Source organism: Amphiprion ocellaris, chromosome 2, assembly GCF_022539595.1.
Source record: "Amphiprion ocellaris isolate individual 3 ecotype Okinawa chromosome 2, ASM2253959v1, whole genome shotgun sequence".
Classification (NCBI taxonomy): domain Eukaryota; kingdom Metazoa; phylum Chordata; class Actinopteri; family Pomacentridae; genus Amphiprion; species Amphiprion ocellaris.
The window spans coordinates 553,103-565,315 of record NC_072767.1 but is presented as its reverse complement, the minus strand read 5'-3'; the positions used below and the strand labels follow the sequence as shown (position 1 = coordinate 565,315).

The window sequence follows — 12,213 nt, the reverse complement described above, 5'->3', positions numbered from 1 at the left end:
TTTAAAAGGCAAGAACAGACAGAGCCCTCAATTATTTAGGAAAACGTGATGGACGCGCTCCTTCCCTTTCACTCACAGATATCTATATAATTTCACCTTTACATTTTGACATTTGGAAAGTAATTAGCATATCAGCCATAGTCGCGAGCGTTTTAATGTGTCTCTTTGATTTAGATGGTCTTTTTATTTCGGAGGCTCATGCATGTTAATCCCATCTCGCCCTCCAGCACATTCACTAACAGCATCTCTATCTGAAAAGGGCTCTCACCCTCATAATTTAAGTTCAACATGACCTCTACAACTTTTTGGAAATGCATTGAACAGGATTGAGTTTTACATTTTGCAGCAATTCCTGTCTAGTGTTTGTTCTGCTCTAGACGGTGTCGGTTACCTTGATTGTTTTGGTCTGAAGTCTGAGTCCATTTAACGTGTTGATGGCTTTCTCTGCATCCTTTGGATCGATGTAGTTGACAAAGCCGTAGCCCAGACTCTGTCCTGAAAAGCCACAAAGAAAGAAGGAAAGAAAAACTTTAGAAATGTTATTGTTCATTCACTTGTTTTGCTTCTGCATCTTCATTACACATCATTATCCTACTGCTTGTGTGGACCCTTTATTATCAGAGTAGGAGGGTTTACACTTTAAATTTCTTCTATAGTTGCAATTTTGTGCCATGCATTTGAAATTACTAGGAATCTAAAGGTAAAAACTGAGCTTCTTTGACCATCATCCAGTGTGTAAAGCTAAAAAATGAAATGCAGACCCAGCTCCCATCTTGGACAACATACATCCTCCTCTGGGAAATCCTTTGCAACATATCTTCATCACCACTGACGAGATCACAGTGACTCCAGCCTACGGCACCATGAGACTTGGTGTGACTTTTGTCAACCATGTGTCATGTGAAGCCCGCTTTGTTGCCACGACTGTTCAGATTTGGGCATTAAAACATGAGATGAATGAGACAGCCTCTTTTTCCAGGTCTTCTCATAGGGACGACTTCCCGTCTACTGTGCGCAAAAGAAGATGAACAGAACAGTAGCTTTAGAAACAATTCTGGTACAATAACACTAAAAAATGGAAAAAGAAAACATCTGTACTTGATACTTATGTCACAGACTCTAAAAAAAATCAGTCTGGAGACCAATTCCCACCACTTAATTACATGCACGGATGTAAGATGAGAAAAAAAGTCAGATTTATGCATTTAGATAAGCCTTTAAAGTTGCAAACATTCTAATTCAGTAGACTGACATAATAATGATGGTAAACTTAATATGTATGTTGTTTAAACTCAAATTTCTGCATTAGTTGATTTATAACTAAATTCAAGTTGAGGTAACTTAAAATTTTGTGCAATTGTAAGAAAAGAGGACAGTTTCTCCTTGGGATTATCAAATAGCAAAATCAGCAGAGTCATGTTTGTTTTAGTACGGTGAGAAGCAAAGTGTTACTGTTAAGTTATGTAAAATATGAAAAAGAAATGTGAATTTCACTGGAACAAAAGTAGCTTACAAAAATAAATTGAGTGTCTAAATTCAGCTCTGTATAATCATATTTTTCAGCGTTCAGTTGAGGTCAACCTCATGCAGATGTGCCAAAGCCAGTACACTTTAAAAGTAATTTAAAGGACCTTTTCCCACCACCTTTTGAAAGATAAAAACCCAATTTAGTGATTTCCAGTCACAATTTAAGATGAAAATCTTATGTTCATGGGATAGATTGGCATAATGATGATAGTAATTGCATGAACGTAATTTTGTGTGTTGTTTAAACTCAAATTTCTGCATTTGATGATTTGTAACTAAATTCAAGTCGAGCTAACTTAATAAAATTAGCTTGATAACTTGATTTTTCCTTCATCAGGATTTATATTAACATACCTGGACAATTTCAGCCTGCTAATTAAAGATATCTTGGATTTTAGAGGAAAAGCTAATTCCATCCACTCAATTTAGTTTGTTGGTTCAACATAATTTTGTAAAATTGATGCAAACTGTTGTGTTAATTTCCTTTGTTTGTAGTTGAAAATCAAATTTCTGTATTTGTTGACTTGTGGCTAAATCTAATTGGGGCAACTTAATGGAACTGGTTAAAAAAACCTTACATTTTCTTCACCTTAAGATCATAATATCCCCTACCTACTTAAAATCGTGTGGTCATAATCATGGTGATAAGGTACAAAAACTTACAAATTCCCTGTAAATAATGCAGAAATGCTAGATGGAACTTTATTTGTATGAGTTATTAACTTAAAAACTCGAGTTGATGCTATCAATAATTAGTGGTTTGACAGCAGAAAAGCTAACTCTTCCTACTCAGTGTAGTTTGTTTGTTGTCATAACTCGAAAAGATAGATGCAAATATTCTATGCAATATTGTATTATTGGTTGTTATTTTGGTCATCTGGAGTTTGAAGCTGACACATTTGCTGTACATGGAAGTGTCAGCTAGTCAATAAATCTAATGTACTAATCTGAACTGAGTTATGACAGTGATATTACAAACAACATATCTGTTACTGTCTTTGCAGCTGTGCACAAACGGAGCAAAACTACCACCCCCACTTCCCTCTGAGCTCAAAGTGTCTTAGATAGCAGACTCCCTTTGAGAGCGGAGCAGGCCTGACATCTCCCAGTGTTTCCCCAGCAGATCAAGCCTTTCAACAGGCTTAGGACTTTAAGCGGACGCCTCCAGCCATCAGGGCCTTCAGTCGGCTAGTTTTTCCACAAACAGCCCCGATCCACTAACACCACACACGAGCACAGAGAGGCGCAGTCGGTTTAAGAAGTGCGGCGTGCACACATATTCACGCTAATGGGAACAGACAGCGGTTAGTCAGAGACAAAGTGAATCACAAAATATGGAGCATGGCTGTTTCACAAAATAAATACATTTGGGCTATGGATATCACAGCGCAGAGCGGCTCAGAAGCAAGCAGTGGAAGGGCCAGGAGGGACTTGTAGTCCTAACATCAAACAGCTGATGATTTTCTCTTCTTCTCTCCTCTCCTCCCTCTTCTCCTCTGGATTAACTGTGGATTATCAGACACTCTATTGTTAATTAAAAACCTGCCGTCCTGGAGAGACTACTGCTATTTATAACTAACCGTCCTCTCTTCGCTCTTCTTCTTCTTCTGCTCTGACTCTCAGCTGACATTAGGTGTTAAGTTTGACAGTTTAAATATAACTCACAAAAACACTGTAGTGGCTTCTGCTTTTTTTTCTTAATTTAACATAAAAGAAACCATGAATAATGAAGAAAAAGAAAATGTGGTGAAATAATTACTTCTTGCTTTAGCCTGCCAATAAGTAACCCCAGTGTTGTGAATAACCAGTACTGGTTCTAATGGTAACTGCTCATAGGTGCATCTATTGAATTTCCAGTGAAATTCGAGATGTGTGCAGCTGAGTGGCTTCTACTCGCTGCCTCTCTCACTCATGCCTCCCACTTTCCCGGCACCCTCCTCACCCCTCTTCGTCATCTTCAACAAGAAATGTGAGGTTCGACAAGCGCTTCCACCAGAAGGTGCTGACAAAGAGCACTCATGCAGGGCCGTGGAGAAGGGCTGGCTGGCACTTAATGGTACAGAGACACTTAGCCTTCATGGAGCCGTCCAGTCAGCCGAACGGAGCCAAACTGGCAGCCATGGAGGCTACTGTTGTAAAGGGGCAGGAAATGTGTGCGTGCATGTGTGTGTTCGTGGGACATTTGTGCAAGTTTGCATGCACGTGTGAGTCAGCAGTGGATTACAGTCTTACAACAGGCATTCTAGTGTATTTACTTTGATTGCAGCTCTTATGGATGTCAGCAGCTGCTGCATGTAAATGATATTTCTGCACTTTAATTGGGCGTGTCTGTTGTAGACACGGGGAGCTTAGGCTGGTATTGGCACATCGCAACGCCTCCACTCGCGTCTTCACTCCCTCTTTGGCAACGCTGAGGGGCCTCCGGGGCGGGAAGGAAGAGGGGTGGGAGCGCGGCTCGCTGCCTGGCATCGTTCCCCAGGTGAGCGGGGGAGATGAGGGGTAGACGGAGGGAGACATCTGCCTGCAGCATCAGAGGAGCTCCAGGAGGGGATTCCACCCACCATTTCCAGCCTGCTGTGGAGCAGCAAACAGCGGGGAGCCTCCGGCAGACTGCCTGGCTGGGTGGGGGGATGTAACGCCAATACTGCGCACTGGCAGATGCACACACATGTGCACGTAAACATGTAATCACTCAATCACGGAGGCAAACAAACACAAGTGTGTCCAATCAGCAGGATGGTGGCGAGGGGCACTATGTTTCCTACCGTAAAGATTAAGTCTGTTTCAATCCTTTATCACATGTATGCCTGCACAACGTTGCATGATTTCTGTCTGCAAACTACACTACAATGTGCATGAAGACACAACAGGCAGTGTGGTTGGTTTCAGCCCATCTTAGCTCATCAGAACTCTCCAGCACGATCAGCCCTGCATTTGGATCACAGTTGGGGCTCAACACACCGCAGTTCAGCCCGGTTCTGATGCAGTTCAAAATGGCTCAGCACCACTTGACTTAGCGTTGAATGCAAGGTCAGCTCAGACCGGTTTAAGATTGTTAGATTATTAGAAGAATCCAGCCGGTAGAGGGTCGCAGGAGGGTTGCAGTTCATCCCACCTGACACTGAGCACACTGGATAGATCCCTGGTGCATAGCAGACAACCGATTACACCTATGTCCAATTAGGAATCACCAATTAACCTGCCATGCATGTCTTTGGATTGTAACAGACAGAAAAACCACTCAGGCACACATGCAAACTCCACACAGAAAGGCCGACCACATTCAAAACCCGAATTTTCTTGCTAAAAACAAAACGTATTCCCATAAAACTTCTCAAAGTGTAAATTCTAGCCACACATTTAGGTATTATTGTACTGAAAGTTGCTTCCCTGGTTCTTACAACCATAACAATTCAACAAAAGTTCAAAGATATTCAGTAATGAATCATGCTCATACTGCATTTCTTATATTATGCCGGCAGTATTTGGGAGTATTTAAGTTTTATTTTGCCTTAGATATGCAGGAAAGTTTAAAAATTAATGTAGTGGACACTGCATGTGCCTGATATTGTGAGTGTCTTCCGTTAAGTCGCTGGAATTTGTTCTGAAAGTCTGATAATCACTGCTGGATTTTCTAGACATTGAGTCTGCTGGTGTTTTATAATTACAGAAAAATAAGCTAAGCGCTGCATATGAGGCAATGTAGAGAAGCTATTAAAAAGGCCTGATAAATTGCCTCTAATGGATTTGTAGCTAACAGAAAAATCTGCCTTGTGCTGATCAGTTAGCGTAATAGAAACATTAACTTATATATTTTAATTGTCAATTAAAAACCGAGAAACCCAAATGATGCATTGCTCTTCATAATGGCCTTTTAATGGGCTAAGACATTCGCTTGCTTTTGATTCGTCATCTGCTTACTGTACCACTTGTGCAAGTTCGGCTGCAGTTTGTAAGGACTTAAAGAAAATGCTTGGCAGCAATAATAATAGTAAAAAAAGGCTTCTTAATAAAAAAAATTATGCAAATGCAATAATAGCAGAGGTCCCTGAATGGAACATGTGAAGTGTATAATCTAAGAATAGAGGCTGTTCATGATATTATATTTGCCAAAAGCTGCCATTATATAATGTATAGGTTTAGGTAGCACTGTAGCATTGCAGTGTTTTATCACATAAAACCACTAACAGACTAACCATGCGGTGGGAGAGTGAGGAGGTGGGGGCTAATTCGAACCCACCTCCACTCTTTCGGCGAAGCTTTTGTACAATCTGACATAAATTGTATAGGGAGGTTTTTCAGTGGTAAAATCACTGCTATTTCTAGTGAGTAGCTCTGTGGTGTGTTGGCGAGGAGTTATGACTAAGCCATTATTTGTTTCCTGAGGAGCAGCAGGTTGCCCAATGTGTGAGATGAGAAAATGAGTGTACTTCGAGCGGGTGTCCTGCCTGCTGGTGCCGCCATGTAATTTCACCTTTCCTTTGCCCCCACTGTACGTACACACACACACACACACACACACACACACACACACACACACACACACACACGAGAGCAAGCAAGTGTAAAGCCACATTAGCATACCTGTGCAAAATTACATACATATATATGTGCAATAGGCACAAAAATAGATGTATACATGGCTACACCGAACTTACAAGCTAGTTAGATATATAAATGTAAGGCTCACAGTGAAATACACACAGTACGACACTCCAGTGCATATTGCCTGACATTATTTTGTACCTTTTGTTGTATTATGTGACTAAGAGCCCTGCACTGCAGACATGAAAGCATCTTCATCTCCTGCTATCATCAGGCAAGGCTCACATGATGCACTATAGACACTTTGATCTAAAGTGGCAGCTACCAAATAAAACACACACATAGCTGCAAGAAGCTCCTGTTTCACCATGTGCCTCACTGCCGTCTATTGTTCCTAATAACGCTCTCTGAAAATGTGTAGCTATTTGTCAAAAAGTTCATTTGCAGAAACAGATATTACAGTCTTGTGTATAAACAAAAGGGAAAAATCTCTGTACGTGAAGAGAACTTTAAAGGTTGTCTGTCAGTAACCGAGTCCATCTGTCATTCAGAAGTCACATGAGGACGGAAGCTTTATAAAAGGGTGAGATGGGGTCGGGATCAGCAGAGCTATGAGACACTAACACACCTTGAGAGGACCAGTTTCCCCACCTCTCCCTGGAAACAGGTGGATTAGTTCGGTCAGGCTTAAATTTAGTGACATTTTAAGATGATGCAAAAAGGTGGATGGGAAAAAAAGAGAAACATTTCAATTTGTCAAAATAAATGTGTCGCATTCCCGACTCCCGTCCCCTGACGTTTTGCCCCTTGCTGCTGCAGCAACTTGAGGTAGTGCTATTTTTGACGTGCCAGCGCTCCCCCAGCTTTTCAAAGGTGCCCTGTCACCAGCTTCATGTCAAAACACACTTCACTTACCTTCAAGACTCTCCGCAAGAAGCGGAGAGAGAGAGAAGGGGAGTTTGCACAAAAAAGGATAAGAACAAAAAGGCTACAGTGCCGTAAATACCAGCGGTACAGTAAGTACATATCATGTGGCATGTATTGAGCCTGTTTAAATAACTAAATTCATAAACAGAGCCACGTCTCCCCCACACACATGTATCTACTGTAGATCCCTCTCCCACTCACTCATTCAACACATCTTTCCCTCCTGGGTTGCCAAGGTAGCAGCCACTGTTACAGTCAGGAGGCTCCCACTCTCAGCTCCCAAGGCCCTGCTTCCTCCAACAGACACACACTTGCCCACATAGAAGCTCAGGGACAAACACAACACGTAAACCGCCCCCTCACGGTGGCGCCCTGAGCCCTGGGGCCAGTGGACTGCAGCCTGCAGTGTGTGGGCTGCTTGGCAATCTGTGCAGCTGAGAAACAGGAGGCAAGCTGACAGACAGAGGAGCCCCCGTTTAAGTCTTGGATAACCCTGTTACGTCAGGATTGCACCTGCTTGGACTCTGTTCGAGAAGCCTCCTCCTCCTCCTCCTCCCCGAATCCTGTCCGGCAGCACGTATGCAGAGGACAAAAAGACCAAAAAAAAAAAAAAAAGACTTTCTCTTCTGCACAGGTACAGTGCACTCAAGAGCGCAGGGTTGGAATGAACCAGCCCTGAGGCGCATTGTGGATCTAAGGCCGGCACAGGGGACAGTCACAACCTCTATGTTCCATGTAAAGGGCACTCGGATTGAAATGAGAGGGGACAGAGGCTGTCTGACGGGAGGGTCACAGGAGGAGCAGGGCGGCCAGGCCAGTTCAGGACATCCAATTTTGGGTCCTGAGCAGGTGGAGGGGAGGCAGAGGGAGGCAGGACATCCTCAGGACCCGGGACTCTGAAACTTTAATGTGTGTCGTCCTGCTTGCGCATTCACTTCTGGGCCTGGCAGCTCTCTTAATACCTGGCTTCTGAGATGTCAAATCCGTTTTTCATCTCTTCCCCTGTCAGCTTTGTTCACGCTATCTCCAGACTTCAGCCCATTTCAGGTTCAGATAAACGCAGCCTGTATGTGGGATATAAACGCTACGAACCCAGATCTCCTGCAGCACGGTTTCAGGGAGGGTTTGAGAAGTTTGTGATGTTTTTGTCGCCACGCAGAACAACACTGCATTCGTGTTGTTGTTTTTTAAGGTCTCATCATGAGACAAAAAGAGGAATAATGGTGAGTTTTGCTTCCATCACTCCAGTCCAGTAATAATTTTTAAAAAATAACTCTCGTAGCACCTTTCGAAAATTAGGTTACACACAAACAAACAAAAAAAAGCTAATTAGACAAATAATGAAAAGAAGTCAAACAAATAAGGTCCCAACTATCAATACTAGTTAGGAAAGTGACCTCACAAGTGTAAATTTGGGGGTTAAGACCTTATATTGTTGTTTATGATGTGATTTTTAAATGAGTAATTTACATTTGGGGGATTAAAACCCTCCAAAAAGTATATCAAATATTACTTTACCTGACCACAATACATATTTAGACTGGGATTCAACAGTAGAATTACTTATGGAGAATAAAGTAAATAATGTAATAGTATAGCTCCGATCCTACAGTATTCTAATTATTTATTATTGTGGATCTTAACCTAACCTGAACATCCCTACAGCATAATTAATTAATGGAGACTTAAGTTCTGACCTTGCAAAAATGCACATGAAAACTCAACAAATCCAAGTATTAATCAGCTTCGTTAGTAAAATAGAAAAAAGCTCGGCTCGCAATCTCTTGTTGCCGATGTATATTTTAGTAGAAACTAAGAAATGTGGGTAAACTGAGGTTTATATTTTGAATATTTGATTTTCAGACCTCATGCTTGGAGCTAAGCACCACTCATCTGTCCTCGTAAATCAGGGTTAGACGGCTGATTTGTGGTTGGACTTGATGTTCCTGACGATGAAATAAAAAAAAAAAACAGGCTTTCTGAATCTCAGGTTTCTGCTCTACATAAAGGCTTGTGTGTTTTGTAAGGGACATGTGGACTTACACAAGATGGGAGGAAAAAAAGTGAAAATAATTACAAATATCTGCAAAATAAGCATATTTTCAGATGATTTAAATAGACTAAAACAGTGTAATTTTACAGTCCTAGACTGTAAAAGAACAGGTTTGTATTTGTATACTATTTAATGTGGACATTACCTACAGTTTTGCTGTGGTTTTCTTTTGCCAAAATGTAAATGAATCCCCTTATATGATAGATATTATTAGTAATTATTAAAACAGAGACTAACTGTAAAAAACACAAATATATATACTGAATATATCCTTAATATACATTTTTTAAATAAGAGATTTTTTTCTGATTTAAATACAGTAAAAAAAGTGTAATTTCACAGTCAAACATAAAATAAGCAAGTACCATTTATAAAAATACAGATTTTTTTTGTTATTTTTTTACAGTTAACATTTCCAATACACTATTTTCTGTGATTTTACAAGATAATATCTGTAATTGAACAAAACAGGGAATATCTGTGAAATTTTTAAAAACTATTTACCATTTTTTTGTCTTTAATATACATAGTTCTGCATAGAAAGCAAACCAAATCCAGCAAAGCTTGAGTGTTTTTTTTTTTTTTGCACCTCCGCTATATGAAAAATTGGTACCTGTCCTTCTGTTACTATTGGTTTCGCAGCAGCCTTTCATATAGAGCTGCTGTCTGTCAGAGGTGCTCCAGCTTCAACTACTCCACATCTGACATCACAGTCCATCTATTTTTCATGGCCAACATCTGCTTGGCTTGCTACATTGTCACTATGATTTGCATCAGTTCCCCAGATTCCATGTATAAAACCAACACATGGAAGGTGACTAGAGTATTGCTCACAAAAAGCTTCAGTCACTTCGTTTTGGGACGATGGGTTTAACGTGGAGGAAAAAGAATGATTTCACCTGCATTAACAGAGAAAGCTTCATCTTAAAAGGTGAAAATGCTGTGACTACTAGAGGAGAAGGTAACACCTGCAGCCAGAACATTGCTGACAACTACTTTCTACAAAAGTGAGTAAAGGATCCCATCTACTGAGTTTTTGGCGATTGTGTGAGAATGCAAAAAAAACTGTTTTCCGTGCAGGTTTAACCCCCCTCCGTCCCGCTGCCCTCTCTAATGCAGTCAGTTCTTGTTCCAGCATGAAAAGCTATTTTCTTCTCCTCCGTGTCATTATGAAAACAAATGCATTCATTTCTCCAGCAGAAATGCAGCTGATGCAGAAAAATGATCCCGAAAAATGACTTACTGACAAGGATCAGTCAATTCCATTTCGGTGTGTACGTGCACGCCTGTGTGCACGGCCATGGGTAGATGTTCAGGAGTGCATATTCGGTATACTGCAAAGTCCACAAAAATGTCTCCTGGCTCTACATAAAGGCTTGTGTGCTGTGTATTTGTGGCTCAGCGAGGGGACATGTGGGGGGAAAAAAATCAATCTTTGAAGCGCCTAAATAATGACAAATATCTAAAATAATAATAATTTTTTTATGATTTATACATAATAAAACTGTTATTTTATAATTACACGTTGTAAAAGAACAAGCTGCTATTTGTATACTATTGGACATTATTTACAATTCTGCCCTGTTTTCTTTACAGTCAACATGAAAATAAATTGTTTTTAGTGACTTTAAAATAGATTTTTTTTGTAATTGAACAAAACAAGAAGAATCTGTAAAATTATTACAAATATTTACCATTGTCACTCCTTAATATACATAAAATAATTTTTTCAATTACAGCAAATAGTACTTTTTTTTGCTGATTGAAATACAGTAAAAATGTCAATGTGAATGGTAATTTTACAGAAAAATGTACAAGAAGGAATTATCATCCATAAAAAAATATACATTTTAGAGATTATTTACAGCTTTGTCCTTGTTTTCTTTGCAGTCAACATGTAAATTAATATTTTTTTCAGTGATTTTACTAGATATTATCTCTAATTTAACAAAACAGGAAACATCTGCAAAATTTTATAAATTATTAACCATTTTTCAATTCTTAATACACATAATTTTCTTTTGAATAACTGCAAATATTCTCAAATCTTTTTTTTTCAAAAAAATGTGTACTCTTACAGTAAACTGTTTCTGTTAACATATAAATTAATATTTTTTTCTGTGATTTTACTAGATATTCGCTCTAATTTAACAATTTATTAACCACTTTTCCATTCTTAATATACATAATATTCTTTTGAATGACTGCAAATAGTCTCAAATAATATTTTTTTGCTGTTAAAAACAGCATAAAACAACTGTGTACTTTCTTTTTTTCAGTTAACATGTAAATTAATCATTTTTTCTTTGATTATACTAGGTATTAGCTTTAATTAAAAAAAATCTTTTTCCCATTCTTCATATACCTAATTTTCTTTTAAATAACTGCAAATAATGCCAAATTTTTTGATAAGTAAAAAACAAACCCTGTATTCTTAGAGCAAATTGTTTCAGTTTTTCTAACATGTAAATTGATCATTTTTTCTGTGATTTTATTAGATATGATCTGTAATTTAACAAAACAGGAAACATCTGTGAAATTTGACAAATTATTAAAGATTTTTCCATTCCTAATATGCCCAGTTTTCTTTTGAATAACTGCAAATAATGTCAAATAATATTTTTGGCTGAGTGAAAAACTGTAAAAAAAAAAACAACAAAAAAACAGGTATTTTTAGAATTAACTGTTTAATTTTTTTGGCTAATGATTTTCTATGATTTGACTAGTTATTATCTGCAACTTTATGGAAAATCTGTGAAACAAAAGCAAACTGCTGAATAAAAATTACAGGTAAAAACTGTTATATTGAGAATATTGCAAATTTTCAAGTTAACTGGGCTGTTTGCTTTCTTCTAAAGACAGAATGAACATCTTAAACTTTAATCATACATCGCTCTCTGCCACTCTCCCCACATTCACCCAGTACGTGACCTGCCATTCCAGAGACAATAAAACCCTGGACCTGCTGTATGCAAACATCAAGGATGCATACAGCTCCTCCCCCCTCCCCCCGCTGGGCCACTCAGATCACAACCTGGTGAGACTGCAGCCATTTACATACCTATGGTGAAGAAACAACCCCCCACCACCAGGTATGTGAAGAAGTGGTCTGACGAGGCCACTGAGGCGCTGCAGGACTGCTTTGAGACCACAGACTGGGA

The 12,213-nt window shown here is 39.3% G+C and overlaps 1 protein-coding gene across 1 annotated transcript in view; it reads right to left on the bottom strand.

Moving 5' to 3' along the window:
• LOC111566277 (ELAV-like protein 4) overlaps nt 1-12,213 on the bottom strand; it is an 88,149-nt gene that overhangs the window by 29,053 nt on the left and 46,883 nt on the right. The window contains exon 5 of the mRNA XM_055017664.1: nt 392-495. Within this exon, the coding sequence (XP_054873639.1) occupies nt 392-495 (104 nt within the window). The remainder of the gene's footprint in view (nt 1-391; nt 496-12,213) is intronic.